General features: G+C 49.1%; 2 protein-coding genes across 2 annotated transcripts in view; one reads left to right on the plus strand and one right to left on the minus strand.

Annotated features, from left to right (window-relative positions):
• MTBP (MDM2 binding protein) overlaps positions 1-3,583 on the minus strand; it is an 86,740-nt gene extending 83,157 nt beyond the window's left edge. The window contains exon 1 of the mRNA XM_063924448.1: positions 3,142-3,583. Coding sequence (XP_063780518.1) covers positions 3,142-3,220 — 79 coding nt within the window. The 5' untranslated portion in view covers positions 3,221-3,583. The remainder of the gene's footprint in view (positions 1-3,141) is intronic.
• A 168-nt stretch (positions 3,584-3,751) lies between these two features.
• Positions 3,752-21,089, plus strand: part of MRPL13 (mitochondrial ribosomal protein L13) — a 78,730-nt gene continuing 61,392 nt past the window's right edge. The window contains exons 1-2 of the mRNA XM_063924449.1: positions 3,752-3,857; positions 5,785-5,908. Of these exons, the coding sequence (XP_063780519.1) occupies positions 3,831-3,857; positions 5,785-5,908 (151 nt within the window). The 5' untranslated portion in view covers positions 3,752-3,830. The remainder of the gene's footprint in view (positions 3,858-5,784; positions 5,909-21,089) is intronic.

The following is a 21,089-nucleotide window of genomic DNA, read 5'->3' on the forward strand; positions in this document are numbered from 1 at the left end:
CACTGAGTCAGCCACACATTTTTACCATCATGTATATTTAATTTAGGTCGCTGCCTCTGTCCCTCCGAGGTACACACACCATTTCTGTTAAAAGAAAAAAAAAAAAAAGATATATACACACACATATCTACCTATCTATCCAAGTAGCTTTTAGCACCAGCAGGTATTTATTTATTTTTTTAAAGCAGCTTTACACCGTTACCCTGCTGGTTAGGAAACAAAAAACATCCGTAAAAAGTGAGTCTGTGATAAAACATCAAAGCCAATTACTGCCGTTCCAACATTTCAGTGTTTATTACACTTTCTGACTAAAGTGTTCCGATGTTTCAGTTTTCATTACGCTTTCGTCAGAGAGAGTAATACACACCGAAATGTTGGAACAGCAGGGTGTGGTATGGAAGGCAGATAGTAACTAGGTCGACCACTATTGGTCGACAGTAACTAGGTCGACAGGGTGCCTAAGTCAACAGGTCAAAAGGTCGACATGAGTTTATGGGGTTTTTTTTTGGTGTCGTTTTCTTCGTAGAGTGACCGGGAAACCCAATTAGTGCACAGTGTTCGCTCGCCATGCTTCGGGCATACCCAATTGTAGTCCACGTGGATCGTGAAGTATGATAAGGTTAAAAAAAATACAAAAAAAAAAAAAGAAGAAAAAAAATTTTTGTGAAAAACTCATGTTGACCTGTCCACCTAGAACATGTCGACCTAGAGACCGGATAACAGAACAGCAATAACTGCCTTTGAGGTTTAGGAACCCCAATGCCACCTTTCCACAAATATACATACACCCATATGAAACATAAAAGGTGTTATATTAAAACCCTCTCTCCAGTTTACATCTTAGTCTGCTGCATTCTGACCCCTCTTACCCTCAGGTGTTCCTCCATAAATAATTCCGCACAGGTAAGACACTGATCCCCATCACATTGCTCATACAGGTACCAGTGCCAGGGGAAAGCCTACCGTTATATCGACCACTCACCCTGTAATATCACAGGCAGCATCAGGCAACATGTGGCACCAGAACGATCACAACTCCTTGTGGTGTAAAATCTATCGGATCACTGTCAGACATTTAGGACAATGCAGTCAGACGATAACGTAGCTGTATATAAAACACTAACAGCGCTTCATACATGGGATCACTCCTACTCTCTATTAAAGCCATCGCAACTGCTTCAGACACGGATAGGACAGGGATTATTGATAATGATTGGAACGCTAACCAAGTGGAAGATAATGTGGGTGGAACACGGAAAGTTGGCCTTGTTGGGAGAACTGGCTGAGAATGCTGCTTCAGAATGCTGGAAACATCCCGGCTTGTGAATACATCCCTCAGGCAAGTTGATTTGTCTGAACCCTCTGATGAAAATGTGACCGCAATGAAATGCGCCAAGACTTTTTCCACCGCTACATACTCACACAGGCATTTATGCATCTTGCATTTGTTTGAAGGCCATTGTTACGTCTACCTGAAGAATGACTCATTAAAATAAGACTGCAAATAGATCCCACTGATTGTCAATAAGTGCCACAGCGGTTACTTTATCATTTTGGGAAAAAGGACACAATATTGTATTGATATACTGTGGGGGGCTTTATTTTTTTATTAAATATGGAGTACATTTTTCATGTTGTTTCATATCCCCCCTCCCATTCCCAATATGCCGCTGAGCAGGTTTGTGCAATTCTGCAACACTTTTTAAATAAGCGTTTGCTAGGGACAAAGGGCAAATTGGAAAAGATGGCGAGAACCACATCCAATATCTGTATAACAGGCGTACTATACGGGTGATCAATAACCAACTAGAACTAAAATAGACGACAGCTGGCTCTCAGTGCGCCCTGGCCCTAGGTACCCCAGGCTGCCCCTGCCAAGACGGGCAATACTTGGTAACCGGAGACAACAGATGGTGAGAATGGCGTCTAATACACAGCATTGTTAGTTACTACGCAGCGCAGTCTGTCAGTGTGAGAATGAATCAGACTTCTCTAGGCATAGGTCTTACCACCCAGGACAGACTCTGGAAATTAAGTACAACGGCAATTACCATGCTGGGACTTTACTCGGCAGGGCATGCTGGGAAATGCAGTCCCCCAAACTCTATATAGGGCTGGCCGGTGATGGGACTCCAACAACTGGCTGACTAGTGACGTGTACACGTAGCCCAACTAAAGGCTGACCACTACTGAGCCTCACAATCCAAACACCGGCTGACAAGTACTGGGCATGCTGGGCCTAGTAGTCCAACAACCAACTGCCCAGAGCTGGGCATGCTGGGACTTGCAGTCCGACAACGTAATGACCAGCACAGGGACTTGCAGTCTAACAACCGGCTGACCAGAGCTGGATGTGCTAGAACCAGCGGTCTGATTAACGGCTGACAACCAGCTGGGCACCCTGGCGCCCCCAGTCCCCACCACCACCGGCTGGGCACCCTGGCGCCCCCAGTCCCCACCACCACCGGCTGGGCACCCTGGCGCCCCCACCACCACCGGCTGGGCACCCTGGCGCCCCCAGTCCCCACCACCACCGGCTGGGCACCCTGGCGCCCCCAGTCCCCACCACCACCGGCTGGGCACCCTGGCGCCCCCAGTCCCCACCACCACCGGCTGGGCACCCTGGCGCCCCCAGTCCCCACCACCACCGGCTGGGCACCCTGGCGCCCCCAGTCCCCACCACCACCGGCTGGGCACCCTGGCGCCCCCAGTCCCACCACCACCGGCTGGGCACCCTGGCGCCCCCAGTCCCACCACCACCGGCTGGGCACCCTGGCGCCCCCAGTCCCCACCACCACCGGCTGGGCACCCTGGCGCCCCCAGTCCCACCACCACCGGCTGGGCACCCTGGCGCCCCCAGTCCCACCACCACCGGCTGGGCACCCTGGCGACCCCAGTCCCACCACCACCGGCTGGGCACCCTGGCGCCCGCAGTCCCACCACCACCACCGGCTGGGCACCCTGGCGCCCGCAGTCCCACCACCACCGGTTGGGCACCCTGGCGCCCGCAGTCCCACCAATGGCTGGGCACCCTGGCGCCTGCAGTCCCACCACAGGCTGGGCATGCTGGCACGTGTAGTTCGCAGACAATAGAGGAGCAGAAGCTGAGTTAGGAGGCAGGGACAGTGCAGGCGTTGGTACCTGGGGGTAGAGGCTGCTGCTGCTCCCGGCCGCTCTCACTCCTCCTCTGCCAGTGGATGAGCAGTATGAACCGCTCCATAGACACCGGCCGGCCGGGGAACTTTCCGCTACACGGGGCGATGTACCGGCCCCGGGTAGTCCTGGGCACCGGCCGCTGCTGCTCCGTCGGTGCCGGAAGCCGGAGTCCCGGTGTCTTTCACTGACAGCACCGTCCAGAAACCGGGAAAATCGAATTTCAGCGCCAGCTACGGGAACACTTCCGCCAGCAGCTGTGTCCGTCACCAATATCCGTCACCTCCGGAAACTATTCTCAGCCGCGCTGGAGAGTTCCTACCACACGCAGGGGCCGCTATATAGCAGTCACCACCAGTGATCTCCGGCGGAGAGACAGGCTTCCAGTGATCGCCTGACACACACTCACAATACTATGCTGCAGACAGCGTCTCATCATTGCGCTACACGGCTAAAGTGAAAGAATAAAGATATTATAATGAACAGAAAAATAGTCTCCACAAGTGTGGTGATTAATCTATGTGCGACGCCATTTTGTCGTAGATACAACTGAATGGAAGTGTAGGAAATAACCTCAGGAAAAATGGCTCCAGCTGTGGGACACGCTGAAAGCCAGGCCGGGCCTCTGCGGTGTATAGAGTAGTGTCAGCGCTGTGTGTCATGGTGACCTCCATGTGATGGCGAGCTACAGCAGGACAGCCCAGGTACTCTGCCAGATTACTCCTATATGTGTCTTCCAGTGTCCATGTTGTTATTAATATGTGATGTACACACTCTGCTGCCTGTATACCTGAGCACAGGTGCTGCTGTGATGGTATATCCCCTGTCACTGTGTGTGCCCATGTGTTACTGGGCATATACCTGTATATAGTGTATCTGTGACTATTATATTCTGTCACCTCATGTTTTGGCTTTTATGGACTTTAAAAGCAAACAAACTATATTAATCTCTTTTATGTTAGCAAATGTCTATTTATAAAAAGTATAACTGCACCTATATACTACCTGGGCGTATCCTCTCCGCTGCTCAGGACTGATGCAGTTCAGGCGTCTGGGTAGCATCGGGTCGCCCTGAGCTCGCACCCTGACCTGGGTTACATTGATAACGGAGGTGATAGTTGCAGCAGCGTGGTACCTGATAAGGGATATTACTGTAGCAGATGTCTGGCAGCCTGTCTTGCAGTAGTATGTTTTATTAATTTACTAGTTAAAAATGACGGACACCGGGGCCGGATTATATTAGGAGGGCAGTTGTTACTCGCACAGGAGCTGCCAGGTTACTGGAAGCCATGCTTTTGGGAGCCGGGGCTCTGTCATGCTGAGTGTGTGCGTGTTATGGTGCCCATAGACTTGTGCGATTGGCCGTGCTGCGATTTCCGTGATAAATTGCATCTGAACAGGGACGTGCGGTGAGGTAAATGTCTCAGGAGGCACTGGCTAGTAGCACAGCCGGATTTACATGCAATATATGACCCCAAGGGGGCACTCAGCATGACAGAGCGCCGGCTCCCAGCAGCAAGACTTCCAGAACCCGGAAACTCCTGTGTGCGTAGCAACCGCCCTCCTAATATAGAGGGTCATGCTGACCCGATCGCACGCTGCAATTTATCGCAGCGGTGCGATCGGGTCAGAAATGCGCATGCACCGAAGGCCGTTGGGCCACTACGATCGCCTCTGCCTGATTGACAGGCAGAGGCGGTCACTGGGCGGGGTTTCGTGGGCGTGGTCCGACCAACGCAGGCGTGGCCGGACCGAACGGGGGGCGGGCCGCAGTGGCTGCGTGACGTCACACGCAGCCGCTGCGGGCCACAGAGCGATGAGTAGCTCCCGGCCAGCACGCTAAAGCTGCGCTGGCCGGGAGCTACTCTTGAAGTGCAAGGGCATCGCCGCTGTGTGATGCCTTTGCACTTCTGTGGGGGGGGCGGCACTGACATGCGGGGCGGGATAGCCCTGTGCTGGGCGTCCCCCCGCATGTCAGTGTGAATGATCGTAGCTCGGAATGACCCCCATAATCCGGCCCCGATGTCCATCATTTTGACAGGCTTTTAACTAGATATATAATCACACACGTTTGTGACTGCTACAAGATGCTCTTCCATATTGTGTCATCATGTTCCAGGTCTGGTGTCATTAATTGTGGTTCCCTATACTTGTCACTGATCTATGACATGAGTAGGCAACAAGCAGCACTCCAACTGCTGTGGAACTAAACATCCCAGCAGTTTAGCTGTTTAGGGCCTGTATTATAACTGTTGCAGGTTATGCTGGGATGTATAGTTCCACAGCAGTTGGAGTGCCGGATGTTGCCTACCCCTGCTCTGTGGAATTAAGGGCTTAAATTAAACTTTCACTTACCTGCAATTTGTGAATTCAGTGGGTGCCCCGATATATTGAGTGGTCCTCACATCATATCATCCCCTCCTTCCCTGGCTGGCCTTGTCCGGATGACGAAAATTTCTGCAGATTTCCCATTCATGGTGGAAGGGGGTTCGGAACCAACCTTGGTTCAGTTTTTTCAGAGTCCCCTAATTCCACCCAAAACTAAAAACATATTAAGGAATATAATGATACTTGTTTCATGTCTGCTAAATTTAATGTTTTTTGTTTTTTTTCCCTTAACTTTCTGTTAAGCAATGGGCCACATTCTCCAGAGTATGGCATATCATTGACGCGCGGATGCAGCCTCCAGGGAAAATTGCATCTATATGCTCAGAACGCCTGCAGGGTTTGCACAAGCCGATGTACCACGCACTGAGTGAGTATACAGGAGAATTATGTATGTACGGCCATTGTGTGGTTAATAGGGGATGCTGTCAGAATCCCGGCAACCAGGATCCTGACAACTGGAAGACCGCCAGCATAATACCGACTTCTCCCGCCGGTAAATAGTGGGGTTAGGATTAGGGTTAAGCAATAGGGGGATGGTTATGGTCAGGCTGCCGAGAGAGGGTTGTGTGGTGGTGGTGGTGGTGGGGGGGGGTTAGTGTTAGGCTGCAGGAGGGCTGAGGTTAGGGGTAGGGTTAGTATACTGGGATCCGGTCTGAAGAACGACACTGTCTAGGTCGACAATGTTTAGGTCGACCACTATAGGTCGACAGTCACTAGGATGAGAGGGTTTGAAGGTCGACAGGTCAAAAGGTTGACATGAGGGTTTTTTTTACATTTATTTTTTTTTGAACTTTTTCATACTTAACAATCCACGCGGTTGAGAATAATAATCTGCCCGAAGCACGGCGAGCGGACATGGTGCACTAATTGGGCTTCCCGGTCACTGTACGGAGAAAACGACACAAAAAAAAATGAAAAACTCATGTCGACCTTTTGACACGTCGACCTAGAAACCTGTCGACCTTCAAACCCTGTCGATCTAGTGACTGTTGACCTATAGTGGTCGACCTAGACACTGCCGATCTAATGATCCACACCCTAGTATACTTACCGGGCTCTGTCGGGAATCTATCCATCTGGATTCCGCATTCTTTGTTCTGACTGTTGATAGTGAGATCTTTAAAGGGAAACAAATTGAGAAGATGTAAAATAAGATGCTGTAACGTACATTGATAGGTACACTCTCATAGGGGGTCATTCAATTAAATGCCAGAGCCGCAATGTGCCCTTCTGAACTTACCCATCGTGTCCATCCACGTTGCAAGCTTTGGTCCCACATGTCAAGAAGTGCGCAGGAATGTTTGCAATGTGATTGGCTGTTATGTGCTCACGCAAACATCATGGCGCCAGTGATTGAATCTCCTTACACCCTCATCAGTCAGAGGCTTGGTACAGGGGACAGATTGTCTCAGTAATGTATCAGAGTGCACTGACCTCCGACTGTTCCTAAATCCAATCCTGAAGTTGCCACAGTGACCTCATCCTGTCTGTGGATAGGATACACTGAGTGATTATACATGACTTCATTTTTCTTCACAAATTAGGATACTGGGGGTAATTCAGAGTTGATCGCAGCAGCAAATTTGTTAGCAGTTGGGCAAAACCATGTGCACTGCAGGTGGGGCAGATGTAACATGTGCAGAGAGAGTTAGATTTGGGGGGGGGGGGGGGTGTTCAAACTGAAATCTAAATTGCAGTGTAGAAACAAAGCAGCCAGTATTTACCCTGCACAGAAACAATATAACCCACCCAAATCTAAATCTCTCTGCATATGTTACATCTGCCCCCCCTGCAGTGTACATGGTTTTGCCCAACTGCTAACAAATTTGCTGCTGCAATCAGGTCTGAATTACCCCCAGTGTTTGTATCTATTTTGTTTGTTTGACTCAAACCCCTAATCATATCTCACAAGGCTTCAAACTTTTTTCTTCCTAATCTCCCATGACATCATTGCTGGGATTATAACGCCCTTTACCTTCCCTGGGTCACTCTCCTTTATCCATACTGCGCCCTCTCTGCTCCTCTCCCCTCTAAGTAATACTCGTGAACTTTCCCCCCTCTTTATTTCTTTACTATATCATCATTAACCTGTTACTGGGAAATACGTTTATAAATCACATAATGATCCTTCCCATCTATCTCTATCTGCTCCTGGTAGATAGAGATAGATCACCATCTGCCCAAACGTCTCTTAAATCCATATATAAATCTCTTCTCGGCCCTCCCACCCCAAACTCTCCGTCCATCATCACTGCCCAGCGTCGTGCTTCCTACTCCAGGGACCAGACTGACAAGTTCCTGCATGAAGTGCTATCTTTCCCGAGCTCCAAACCTTCCTTCCCCACACCCTCTGGCATCTTCTCGTCTTCTCATCCCACAAATGAAGATGAAGTATCTGCTCTCTCCTTCTTCTCCCGCTCTATCCATCTGTCTTCTGTTAGTGGATTACTGTCTCCTGTGGTCGTCTCCACCTCAGCCAACACCATCAATCTCTCTCCACTGATATATCCCATCACCACTGAACCAAAACAGTGATTGCTCATATTGTGATGAAAACGATTTCTGACCTAAATTGTCTCTCTCTGTGTTCCTTCACCTATGCGGATGATATCCGGATGTTATACTGTCCTCTCTGAATCTGTCAGTACTTGGGTTGCCCAATGTCACCAAATTTCTTTCTCCCGTTTCATCTTGGATGTCCAATCACTATCTCAGACTCATTCTTTACTAAATGGAGCTACTAATATTCCCAGCAGTAACAGAAGATGCCCATCGGACATCTCTACTTCTGCCAGCGATATGACAATAAACCCTAAACCTCAGTCATGATGCCTCGGCGTCACACACGTTCAGTTCCAGTTACATACACCTGAGGAACATCTTCCACTCACATCCTCGGCTTCCACCCACGTTCAGTTCCAGTTACATACACCCGAGGAACATCTTCCACTCACATCCTCGGCGCCCACCCACGTTCAGTTCCAGTTACATACACCCAAGGAACATCTTCCACCCACATCCTCTGCGTCCACTCACATTCAGTTCCAGTTACGTACACCCGAGGAACATCTTCCACCCACATCCTCGGCGTCCACCCACGTTCAGTTCCAGTTACATACACCCGAGGAACATCTTCCACTCACATCCTCGGCGTCCACCCACGTTCAGTTCCAGTTACATACACCCGAGGAACATCTTCCACTCACATCCTCGGCGTCCACCCACGTTCAGTCCCAGTTACATACACGCGAGGAACATCTTCCACTCACATCCTCGGCGTCCACCCACGTAAAGTTCCAGTTACATACACCCGAGGAACATCTTCCACTCACATCCTCGGCGTCCACCCACGTTCAGTTCCAGTTACATACACCCGAGGAACATCTTCCACTCACATCCTCGGCGTCCACCCACGTTCAGTTCCAGTTACATACACCCGAGGAACATCTTCCACTCACATCCTCGGCGTCCACCCACGTTCAGTTCCAGTTACATACACCCGAGGAACATCTTCCACTCACATCCTCGGCGTCCACTCACGTTCAGTTCCAGTTACATACACCTGAGGAACATCTTCCATCCACATCCTCTGCGTACACTCACGTTCAGTTCCACTTGCGTACACCCGAGGAACATCTCCTGGAATCGCCCATATCTCACACAAGATACTAAAAGAACTTCATGCACTCATTATCTTCTGTTGGTTTTTGCAGTTTCCTCCTTACTGGTCTGTCCCATACCAGACTTTCACCGGACTTACAATCTATCTGAATGCAGAGGCTAGACTGGTCATCTTCCCAAACCGCTCTCCTGCTGCGTCTCAGCACTGTCAGTCGTTACGTTAGTTGCCTGTACTCTACAGTATCCAATGCAAAATACTATTTCTGACTTATAAGGCCACTGCGGTATCCGGACTCCAGGTCGACACACCTTAGGTCGACGCCAATTGGTCGTCATGGACAAAAGGTCGACAGGAACAAGGTCGACATGGAAAAAGGTCGTCATGAGTTTTTCACAATTTTTTTCTTTTTTGGAACCTTTTCATACTTAATGATCCACGTGGACTACAATTGGAACGGTAATCTGAAGCATGGCGAGCGAAGCGGTGCACTAATTGGGGTTCCCGGTCACTCTACGAAGAAAACGACACCAAAAAAACAAAAAACTCATGTCGACCTTTTTCCATGTCGACCTTGTTCCTGTCGACATTTTGTCCATGGCGACCTAAGGTGTATCGACCAATTGGCGTCGACCTAAGGTGTGTCGACCTTTTTGTTGTCGACCTGGAGTCCCAGACCCGGCCACTGCCATACCTGTCCCATTCCTGGTTCTGCTCCCACTGTAGAATTCGGGCTACACCCACTCTGTTTCCTCAAACAACAAAACTTTTCCTTAACCTGCAAACGTTCCCTGAGAACTCACCTCTGAAGGCAGGTGCCCAAGTTCCAGCAGCTCCTTCCATACAGTCATGTCTCCCACATGTGTTTGATGTGACGACTGTTTCCTCATCACCCTCCCATATATCCCAGGTTTATGTAGTGTGTGTCCTGTTGTTGCCCCATGCACAATTACTGCCATCTCTGCCATGGAAGACTGGATCTTCTTTAGAGTTGCCATTGGCCTACCTTACTCAAACTGTCTTCGCTCACACACCCCGATTTGGAGGACGCCCCGTTCTAGGCAGATTCACAGTTGTTCTTTAGGTTCTCCATTGTTTTTTTATTATTATGTATGTTACGTTGCTTCGTGGTATATTCTATGCCTTGGAAATATTGTTGTACTCTTTTCCTGATCCGTTCTTCTCAGTGACCTCTGGCCTGAGAGGTGGATGCAACTCCCTTTGCAGCGGTTCTGAGAAATGATGCTGACGCCGCTTTAATCCGGATCTTTTACATAGGTATAGTGCCTGTGTAAATGCATGATGAGAAGTGAGGTTGGTCAGAGCAAAGCCGAATATTCACATTTATTTCCGTGCAGGTAATGCAGCTGACTTTTGTACAGTCTCTGCACGTGACAACTTAAAAAAAAGGTTTTGTTTAAGGTTTTGTAATACCGTGTGGTAACAGCAGGTGGCAGTGTGTGATAACGCATTTTACATGCTGTGCTTTGGGACATCTAGCATGTTACTGTATATCCATCCCCTTTACTGAATGATGTAACAGTGTTATAGCACAGCATGGTCAAATGGTGACGATGGTACACTCTCATCCTCAAACATAAAGCAAGTTACACGCTGGCATGCAAACGTTTAGAGGCCTGCTTATCATAAGGGCAGGCATGTCCAAACTGCGGCCCTCCAGCTGTTGAGAAACTACACATCCCAGCATGCCCTGACACGGCTTTAGCATTCTCTGACAGCAAAACTGTGTCAGGGCATGCTGGGATATGTAGTTTCACAACAGCTGGAGGGCCGCAGTTTGTACATGCCTGCATTAGGGGCAGCGGGAGGCGTTGGTAATTTCTTAACATCTATCACAGCAATGCACAATGTTTTTTCGGGGCTTTTCATCATAAAATCCTCTTGCAGAGGGAAGGCTGAGATTAGCATTTGCAGATTTCTGCAGCCGCGGCTGCATCACCATCCATCTCGGAATCATTATTAATTGTGACGTCTTGTGTCTTAGCAGTTCCTTTGAATATCACCGTAGTAGCAGAGAGAAGATTATATCTGTACGTTTTCATTATATTGTGTGGCTAGAATCTTCCCCCAGGTGTCGGCGCTCTCTAGGTGTCATCACTAGCACAGTATTACTCCCACTCTGCATTAGCCCGCCACCGGCTGATGCGAGCGCATTGATGACTCGATGAGTGCAGCTGATGAATAATGTAAATGAAGCCGTACACTGGGATACAGCTGACACCAGTGCCGCAGCCGGTAACGTGGTTACTGATCGCTATGTGCTGTGGAATGTCAGTGAACTGTACATTTTTTGAAAGATGAAGATTCTGGAACAAGTACAAACAAATAGGAGATGTAAGTAATGCCTGGTGAGCCGGCAGCTTCCACCTGGCCTCCTGATATTGGTGGAAATGGGCCTTTTTTTCTGACACTCATCATAATTCCTGGACAGGCGCCACTTGCCCTGCAGTTGCATAGCTGCATGTAAAATCATTCTTGTAGAGGCCGCTTACCTGTTTACCCTCTACAAGGCTAGTACTCTAGTCTGGCTGTATTCCTGCTGATGTTAAGCATTGAGTTGTCGGTTGACTATTTCATGCTAAAGGGCCCCATACAGTACGACAATTTTGCACGATATCATGCGATTTCAACCTTTCGGTACGATATATGTTATGAAAAGAGTCAAATCGTTTGTGTTTTACAACCAATCCGATGTGCGGTTCCACGAGCATCAGATCGGAGCCCTTCGGTCGTTGGTGCTGCACTAATGATATATCGGAATCAGATGGAAAAAGTGTGTTTTTTGTGCATGTGATATATCGCATGCGATGTATCACAGGGAAGTTAGACTGGCATTCTCAGGGCACTCCCAGCCCCCTGTAGCCCTCTAATTCAGCCCAACAGATATATCTTATGGTACAATTGTATGCCATACGATATATCACATGCGATTTATAGCGGCTTCATCATGTGATATATATTATGCAAAAATAGCACAAAAGTACCAAATCGTATGGAATCGCTCCCTGGAAGGTCACGGGGGGAGTTCAAGCGAAATTGTATCCAACTTCAGCCTCAGACATATTGGGGGTCATTCCGAGTTGATCGCTAGCTGCTTTCGTTCGCTGTGCAGCGAACAGGCAAAAAAACTGCACTTCTGCGCAATGCGCAAGCGCCTCGTACTATTACAACGAACGATGTCGTTTCACACAAGGTCTAGCGAAGCTTTTCAGTTGCACTGCTGGCCGCAGAGTGATTGACATGAAGTGGGCGTTTCTGGGTGTCAACTGTTTTCAGGGAGTGTTCGAAAAAACGCAGGCGTGCCAGGAAAAACGCAGGCGTGGCTGGGCGAACGCAGGGCGTGTTCGTGACGTCAAAACAGGAACTGAACAGTCTGAAGTGATCGCAAGCGCTGAGTAGGTCTGAAGCTACTCTGAAACTACACAAAATTATTTTGTAGCCGCTCTGCGATCCTTTAGTTTGCACTTCTTCTAAGCTAAAATACACTCCCAGAGGGCGGCGGCATAGCGTTTGTACGGCTGCTAAAAACTGCTAGCGAGCGAACTACTCGGAATGACCACCATTGTTGTAGTGTATGGGGCCCATAACAAGAGTCTATCTCGTTTGTGGCCACTTACGTAAATTGCAGCTTGGAAATTTGTCCTTGGACCAGAATCAGCAGGCTGATAAAGGCAGGTATCAAAAGGCAAGTTTCCTCAGAACAGTTAAATTACTGAATTTAATCCAAGTGAGTAATTGGGCCAACCAGCCTTGTTCTGGCAGGAACTGAGGGAACATCTTACATCACTCTTACGCGTTTCGTGTGTCTTCATGAAATGCGTAAGGTGGTTTATCACAGGTCCATAGCTCCTCTGAAGAAACGCGCAGTTTTAATCCGAAACCTCTTTTATGATCTTTCACTAGCCCTGTTGCGGCATGAGAGGTCGGAATTCTGATGAAGTTTGGACTTTCCCTGTATTCAGTGGGGAGCCGGTCTTTTCCATCTGATGAAGGAATGTGCCAGAGAGGGATACATGATGATAAATTGCACCACAAGTAGTTTGCTATGCTGACGCACAAGAAGAAGCGCCACCGTGTAGCTGTCTCCTTTACTGCAAAATATCAACATATTATTTAATTTTTCTTCTTCTTTGAAAACATATAAGGGGGTGTGAGCGGAGATAATGTTCGCTTGCAACACTCGCGCCCATTGGCAGAACAATTAAATAGCACCTGTTGGCACCCCAAAAACAATTGAATTGCCCCATATAATTATTCAGTTAGGTCATACAATGGGTTGGGTATGGAATCCCAGCAGCCGGAATCCCTACGGTCAAAATACAGACGCTGGAATCCCAACCGTCAGAGTGCCGGCAGGGGGGCGAGCGGAACGAAGCCCCTTGGTGGCTCACTTCGCTTGCCACAGGTTCTGATGCCACTCTATGGCTGTCGTGGACACCCAGGTGTGGGAATACCTGTGGCGGCGCTGCCAGAATTCTGGCGGGTGGGATTCCGGTGTCGGTATTTTTACTACATCCCCATACAGTTACCCCTTATTGGGACAAACGTCAGCTTTCAATACAACACTTCTAGGCCTATTGCATGCTGAATGAACGGAAGAGCGCAAATCTATACAGGCGCATATTGTTTAAATTAAAGTGGGAGAGAGGAGGAATGTACAGGGGAGCGACTGATGGGGCAGGGCGAGTTAAATCGCCTGACGATCACCCGTAGGGATCGCCAGCCCGAGCCCCTTGTGGCGCCCGGGAATCAGCATAATGCATTTTACTGCTAAGCTCGCCCCCCTGGCCAATAGGAGTCCGGGGGGGCGGGCTAAACTCCATAATGGAGTATACTGATTCCCGGGCACTGTGTGCGCTGCACGGCTGTCCATGGGACATCAGTAAGTAGTATGCCCGGAAATCTTCCGGGGTTGCCAGCGCTGTCATCACTGGCAAGCCCGGAAGATTTCCAGGCATGCCACTTAAGGGGTTAAACCTCACGTCCGCTGCATTTTAACGCCCCGTGGGCACACAGCGTCATGCTGGCTGTTCTGCTGCACTGATTTGGTTGACCAGATGATACCGGGGGGAGATTTATCAAAGCTTGGAGAGAGATAAAGTACCAGCCAATCAGCTCCTAGCTGCCATGTTACAGGCTGGGTTTGAAAAAAATGACAGGAGCTGGTTGGCTGGTACTTTAGCTCCGCCCACTTTACCTTCATTCAAGGCTTAGTAAATAGACCCCTTGGTTTTTATCGCAATCTGCGAAGAGGCCGCTATTCAGTTGCCTGCGATAATTTATCAGCGATAATTCTTTATAGGTTTACCACACATTTCGTTTCTCCACCTGAGCAGGTGAAGAGATGGGGGAAAAAATCCCTATTTTAAGGTTAAAATGTTGGGACTTGTGGCCTAATTTAAGGTTGATTGCAAAACAACATTTTCCTCTAATGGGCAAAACCATGTGCAGTGCAGGTGTGGCAGATGTAACATGTGCAGAGAGAGAGTTAGATTATGGTGGGTTATTTTGTTTCTGTGCAGGGTAAATACTGGCTGCTGGAAACAGCGAGTAGATAGAAGACGACAGTGACTGGCTGCATTAGTTACTGCTTTTCCCAGGGATTGTAATGTTGTGTTGTTGTATCATTGTCTTACCCTCCGTTACCCAATGTCGGCAATGGGAGGAGACCATTCTGTTATTCACTCTTATGTGATCATTTGGGAATATGTTTGGTTTAATAGTCGCAGGACTTGGGACGGGGGAGAGATGTGTGCTGAGCGTTCAGTGCTAGATTGCTCAACACACATCTCCCCGCGTGTACCCCCCTGTAGGGTTCCACTAACCTCAAAGAGACGACCAACATTCTAACCATGTCGGCATTTCGTCAGTGTTGAGATGTCCACTCTCGACATTGTGACCATGTGTTTATTCTTAGTGAATGTCGACACACTGTACCGAATCCTTGCAAGTGGTTTTTCTTTTCTTCAAGCAATGGCGGTCTGTCATCTGTCAAGGAATATTTTTATTTATGCTTTTTGTCCAATTATACAGCAGGTGTAAGCGTAAAGAAATATTCCTATTTCTCCACAGTAGATTTGCGGAAGAGACGGCTACTTTGTAATCAGTGGTGGTCACCACTAGTTATACGTAAACTCAGCGTCTCCCACCATACGGCACGAAACGGTGAGCAGCGTACCGTTATGTTTTTAGATTTTGCTTATTATATGCGCCGCAGGTGCAGCGAAATGCCGCTCACAGTGTATCTGAGACGCCAGGCTGCGACCGTAACCGCACAGGAATTGTTCACACACTCACGTAGAAAGTCGCACATAAAGCACAACGGAGCCACTTGCGTCGTAGCCATTGCTACACAGACTCCGATGTACAAGCCCCAGCGGTCAGTGTACACGAGCAGTACAGTTTTGTAGCTTCCATTTGTTTTATTTGTGCAAATACGACTCGCAGTTTGAACGAAAAAGACGGTGAGGGGCTTATGAGCTTATTTTTTTTTGTTTGCAGAAAAAGTTTTTGGCGTGCATTACACTATTATGCTGCGCCATACGGGTGGGGAAACAGTGAGTAGATAGAAGATGACACGCGTACATACAAGATCGTGAGAGCTGACAATCTGGTGACTTGGGGGTCATTCACACCTGATCGGTCGCCAGCAGTTATTTGCAACGCTGCGATCAGATAGTCGCCGCCAACAGGGGAGTGTATTTTAGCTGTGCAAGTGTGCAAACGCATGTGCAGCCGAGCGGTACAACTAAACTTTGTGCAGTGTCTGAGTTGGCCAGAACTTGGTCAGCCGCTGCGATCACTTCAGCCTGTCCGGGGCCGGAATTGACGTCCGACACCCGCCCTGCAAACGCTGGGACACGCCTACGATTTTCCTAACGCTCCCAGAAAACAGTCAGTTGGCCCCCACAAACGCCTTCTTCCTGTCAGTCACAGGATCGGCTGTGCGAATGGATTCTTCGTAAAACCCATCGCACAGCAACGATCCGCTTTGTACCCGTGTAACGCGCCTGCACATTGCGGTGCACGCGCAGTTCTGACCTGATCGCAGTGCTGCAAAAAATTACCCCCTGTATTTCTGAATGACCCCCTGTATTTCTGAGTAAAATGATTGTAAATCAGCGATAGCAGCCCCTTCGAGCGGAATGTTGTAAGCTGAGAATCGGCCGATGACAAAACAGGATTACAGGCGTCAAAGTACAGTCCTTTTTTTTTCACATGCCGTCCATCACGTTTATAGTAGGCCTCAATTTGTGGTCGTGTAGCAGCGTGGGGAGTAACCACAAGACTTGGCGCTTACTGCTGCGTCTGTAAACAGCTGACATGTTTGGTGCTGATGGATGTTGGTGATGAATCATCCCCCTGACACCAGCACCGCTGCGCTGGAGGTGTGCAGAGCCTCTGACACTCCGTGCCTGTGCTGTGTTCTGGTGTCGGCAATCCACAGGAAGAGTTGGGACTTGTAGACGGAGCACCCCGTTGACCTCTGCTAGCTAGCTGCAAATGCTGAATACTTGAGTGACAGCTGCTGAAAGTTATGATCCATATATGGAGACGTATGTTTCGGAATCGCTGTGATCCCTGCGGAGCTGTCTGTTTCCACGTACTCTTCATCATCGTTCTGTCCGATCATTCACAATATAGTTCCTTTACACAGCTGGGTATTCTTATTACAGAGGAAGGAGCTTCTAACACACAGGAAACATTGATGTTCATTTTTTAATTAGTCACCCAATTACAACCTGTTGAGCCATGTGCAAGGATGTTTCTGGGAGCGTGTCTGCATTCTCAGCGTGTCGGCAGTGGCCGTGGCGACATTCGTCACATCTACATGGATAAGTCGACTGTATGAAATGTCAACAAACATTCCCTGGTGGTTTATAGGTGTCTTACCTTGTCCCGGTGGCTGCGGCGGCTCCAGCTTGTTCTTCTGGGTCCCGAAAGGGAGACCGGATATCACTGCCAAGGGTCACCCTAACCCAAACGGAGCCCAACGGCCACTCTGTTCAGCCGCTTTCAGTGCCCCGACCGAAACCAGCGGTGGTAGGGCGAGCGGCAGCGCACGCCAGTAGCCGCCATAGTTTTGAAGTGGGGAGCGGAGATAACATCCTTGCTCTGTGTTACAGCACCAGTAGGGCCTATGGTGGAAATGGCAGCACAGGGAAGCCGCCGGGGCTCCGGCGAGTGTTGGGTGAAGCTTGGTAAGATTGATTATGCAAGTGATGGGGCAGCTTTCATACACACGTCCGATTTTGTATTTATTAACATTTCTTTATATCGCGCCAGCATATGCCGCTGTGCTGTACAATTACAATGGACACCTTTATCCGTTGCATTATTACCTGACTAGTGATGTGACAAAGAAGAGGAGGCGTTTCGCGGTGCGCGAGTGTTCACACCACTCATAGAGCCAGCGCACAATGGTGGTCATTCCGAGTTGAACGCTAGCTGCATTCGTTCGCTGTGCAGCGTTGAGGCACAAAAACGACACTTCTGCGCATGCGGCGTACTGCGCGCGCGTGAAGTAATATTACAACGATCGGTGTAGTTTCACACAAGGTCTAGCGAAGCTTTTCAGTCGCACTGCTGGCCGCAGAGTGATTGACATGAAGTGGGCGTTTCTGGGTGTCAACTGACCGTTTTCAGGGAGGGTTCGAAGAAACGCAGGCGTGCCAGGAAAAACGCAGGCGTGCCTGGAAAAACGTGCAGCTGCCATAGGGCTGATGAAGGTTGCAATGGAGGCGTTTGAAGACGCAGCCTGGGCGCTGCATTTGTAGGCATAGATGTAGCCCGGGAAGGGTGCTGTAGCTGCATTTGTATAAAGTGACAGATGGGCAAATGCCAAAAACCGCTGCTGCACCCGAGTAACAATCGGCCCCAAGGGCCCAACTTGCTCCTACTGGAAATAATGATTATGTAACTTGGACAACAGTTTCTTTATAGACTTTCCGACAAACTCACCCTAACTGAGCGCCAAAGAGCTATACTGAAGCAATATGGCCGACGCCAGCAGAATGTCGACATGAAAATTTCCGACATACGTTTTTTAAGGTTTTGGGGGTGTCATTTTTTTACTTTTTAGCACATGGACCCCCCAATGAGTTTACCGCGTCCCCTTGCATGGCTCGCATCACTCATCATGTTACAGGTTACCGTTCCCAATCGTAGTCCAAGCGGATGGTAAAGTATAAAAAAGTTATTAAAATTGAGAAAAATCCATGTCAACCATTGCTGTGTCGACCCTTTGACCGCGCCGATTAATGCATGTCGACCAATAGTTGTCACGTCTAGCAAAGTTTGAGGATCCGGCAGCTGAGATTTGCCTGAGTAGGTAACAGACTGTGAATGAACAAGGTGAGGGGGCTGGATATAGTTCCTTCGCATGGGACACGGAGCAATGAAGAACGTAGGCGTGGTTTGAGAGTCAATGGAAAGTATTTATTATGTACAGGGCTGAGGTAGAGAACTGAGGCTGAAGCACGATGGTTAAGGAACGTAATTGCGGATAAAGAACTGCGGATTGTGGCTTGAAAGACGAGGTTGTGATGATGAACTGCAGAACTGTGGATAGTAGTTAAAGACGTGGCTGGTGGCGAAGAACTGTGGACTGTGATTTGAAAGACGAAACTGTAGATCAGGGGTGGGGAACCTTTTTTCTATCAAGGGCCATTTGGATATTTATAAAATCCTTCGGGGGCCATACAAAAATTACCATCTTAAAAATTAGCCTGCCCCCTGTCAGTAGTTATGCCCCCAGTCTCCTGTTATGCCCGATTAGATTTGCCCCCAGTCAGTTGTTATGCCCCATAAGATATGCCCACTGTCAGTTGTTTTGGCCCATTAGATATGCCCCGTCAGTTGTTATGGCCCATTAAATATGCCCCCTGTAGTTATGCCCCATTAGATATGCCCCCTGTAGTTATGCCCCATTAAATATGCCCCCTAGTAGCGCCACTTACACACAAAAACATTGAAAGGGGAAAAAAACAACAATGCTCATCAGCCCTGCTCCTGCTTCCGGACCGCTGCCTCCCTCTCCTCGGTACTATGGGAGAGATGTCATGACGTCTCTCCCATAGCGCTGCACAGCCACACGTACCCTGCCTGAGCCAGAAGCTGGAGCTCAGGAGTGAGCTCCTGCCTCCGGCTGCTGCTGAGCTGGGCGCCAGCTGGTGGTAAAATCTCAGCAGGCGCTCGGCATCTCCTCTCGTTTAGGTGAGCCTGGCCAGGCCGGGCCGGATCAAGTGGCTATGAGGGCCTTATACGGCCCTCGGGCCTGAGGTTCCCCACCCCTGCTGTAGATGATGAACTGTGGAACTGTGGATGGTAGTTGAAGACGGTTCCGGTATGAATGGTCGACCATGTTATGGTCGACAGTCATTAGGTCGACCACTATTGGTCAACATTGACATGGTCGACATGGACACATGGTCGACACATGAAAGGTCGACACAATTAGTGCACCGCTTCGCTCGCCATGCTTCGGGCATGGTGCCTTCGCTTCGCTCGGCACAGATTATCGTTCCAATCGTAGTCCACGTGGATCGTAAAGTATGGAAAAGTTCCCCAAAAGAAAAAAAAGTTAAACTCATGTCGACCATTTCACGTGTCGACAATTTTCGTGTATCGACCATGTCAATGTCGACCAATGGTGGTCGACCTAATGACTGTCGACCATAACATGGTCGACCATGTGAACGGATACCGTTGAAGACGTGGCTGGAGACGAGGACTGTGGACTGTGGTTTGGAAAACGAGGCTGAAGATAATAATCTGCAGACTGTGGACAAAGACGTGGCTGGTGAAGGAGATCTGTGGAGTGTGGCTTGAAAGACGAGGCAGAAGACCCGGTGCCGACTCTGCCCAAAGAGTCTTACTGGACCGGGTTTTCCAGGAGCGCTTCCACAGGCTAGAAACGGCAGGACTGCAGCAGCAACAGAGAACTGACCAAGCAGGATCAGGAGGAACCAGAATACAGCAGGAATCCTGGGAGCACAGGCTAAAGCACCTACAACAGGGTTGTAACTTGAAGCACTGGCGTCCCTGTCCTAAACCAGACCCCTTTTATAGGGAGAGCTTCCCCTGGATTAGCTGGAAAAAAACAGGAAACAGGAACTATGCTTAAAACTTGGTCTCCAACATGGCGGCGCCCAGTAATGCAGACCTTTTTGCAAAGCCACATTGCTCACTGCCCTTGGTCTCCTAGCAACGGCTCAGCTAGAGTGATCCGCTGTAGCGGCGTCCCGCCGCCACAAGCGGACCCCCTCACCGCCGCTACTGCTGCCCACGGATCCAGCGCAGCAGCCCACCTCCGCCGCTGCCCGCACATCGCCAAGGAAGCCAGCCCCACGGCCCCAGCGTACCGGTAAGACTCCGGACGCTGACAATAGTGGTCTACCTAAACACTGGATACCCCTTTCCGAGCAGCCCTTAGTTGCTACATGGAGGAGTTCAGTTGCGATAAGTAACCTCTTAAACCGTGTCGGCATCAGATAAATTTGCAATATTCTACAGAATAGGAATGGGGTTAAAGTCTGGGTTTTCTTCTCAGACCGGTATGCTAAGAATGGAGCCTGTGATCAGCCATACATCATAAGTGTTTCTGCACGTCATGATGTTTTATGCTTTCTAGTTTCCATCCAGCATTCTCTTAGACAGTGTTAACCCATAAATATCAGTGCAGGAATAAGACAAGGTTTGTGCTATATGCCTCAAGGACTGAGCATTCATCAAATGCTGAGATGGAATTCAGAGAGTAGCTTCCACGTAAGTACTGTATGTGCAGCCTCTTTATTCCATCGGTAATGCTTCTTAGACATTTAATATGGTATATAATTGCTGCAAGCAGGCATTAACGTTCCCCCTGTTAGCTGGTAGCTGTCGTGTTCTCTTGGTTATTGGAAGTGAA

Source organism: Pseudophryne corroboree, chromosome 5 (genome assembly GCF_028390025.1).
Source record: "Pseudophryne corroboree isolate aPseCor3 chromosome 5, aPseCor3.hap2, whole genome shotgun sequence".
Taxonomy (NCBI): Eukaryota; Metazoa; Chordata; class Amphibia; order Anura; family Myobatrachidae; genus Pseudophryne; species Pseudophryne corroboree.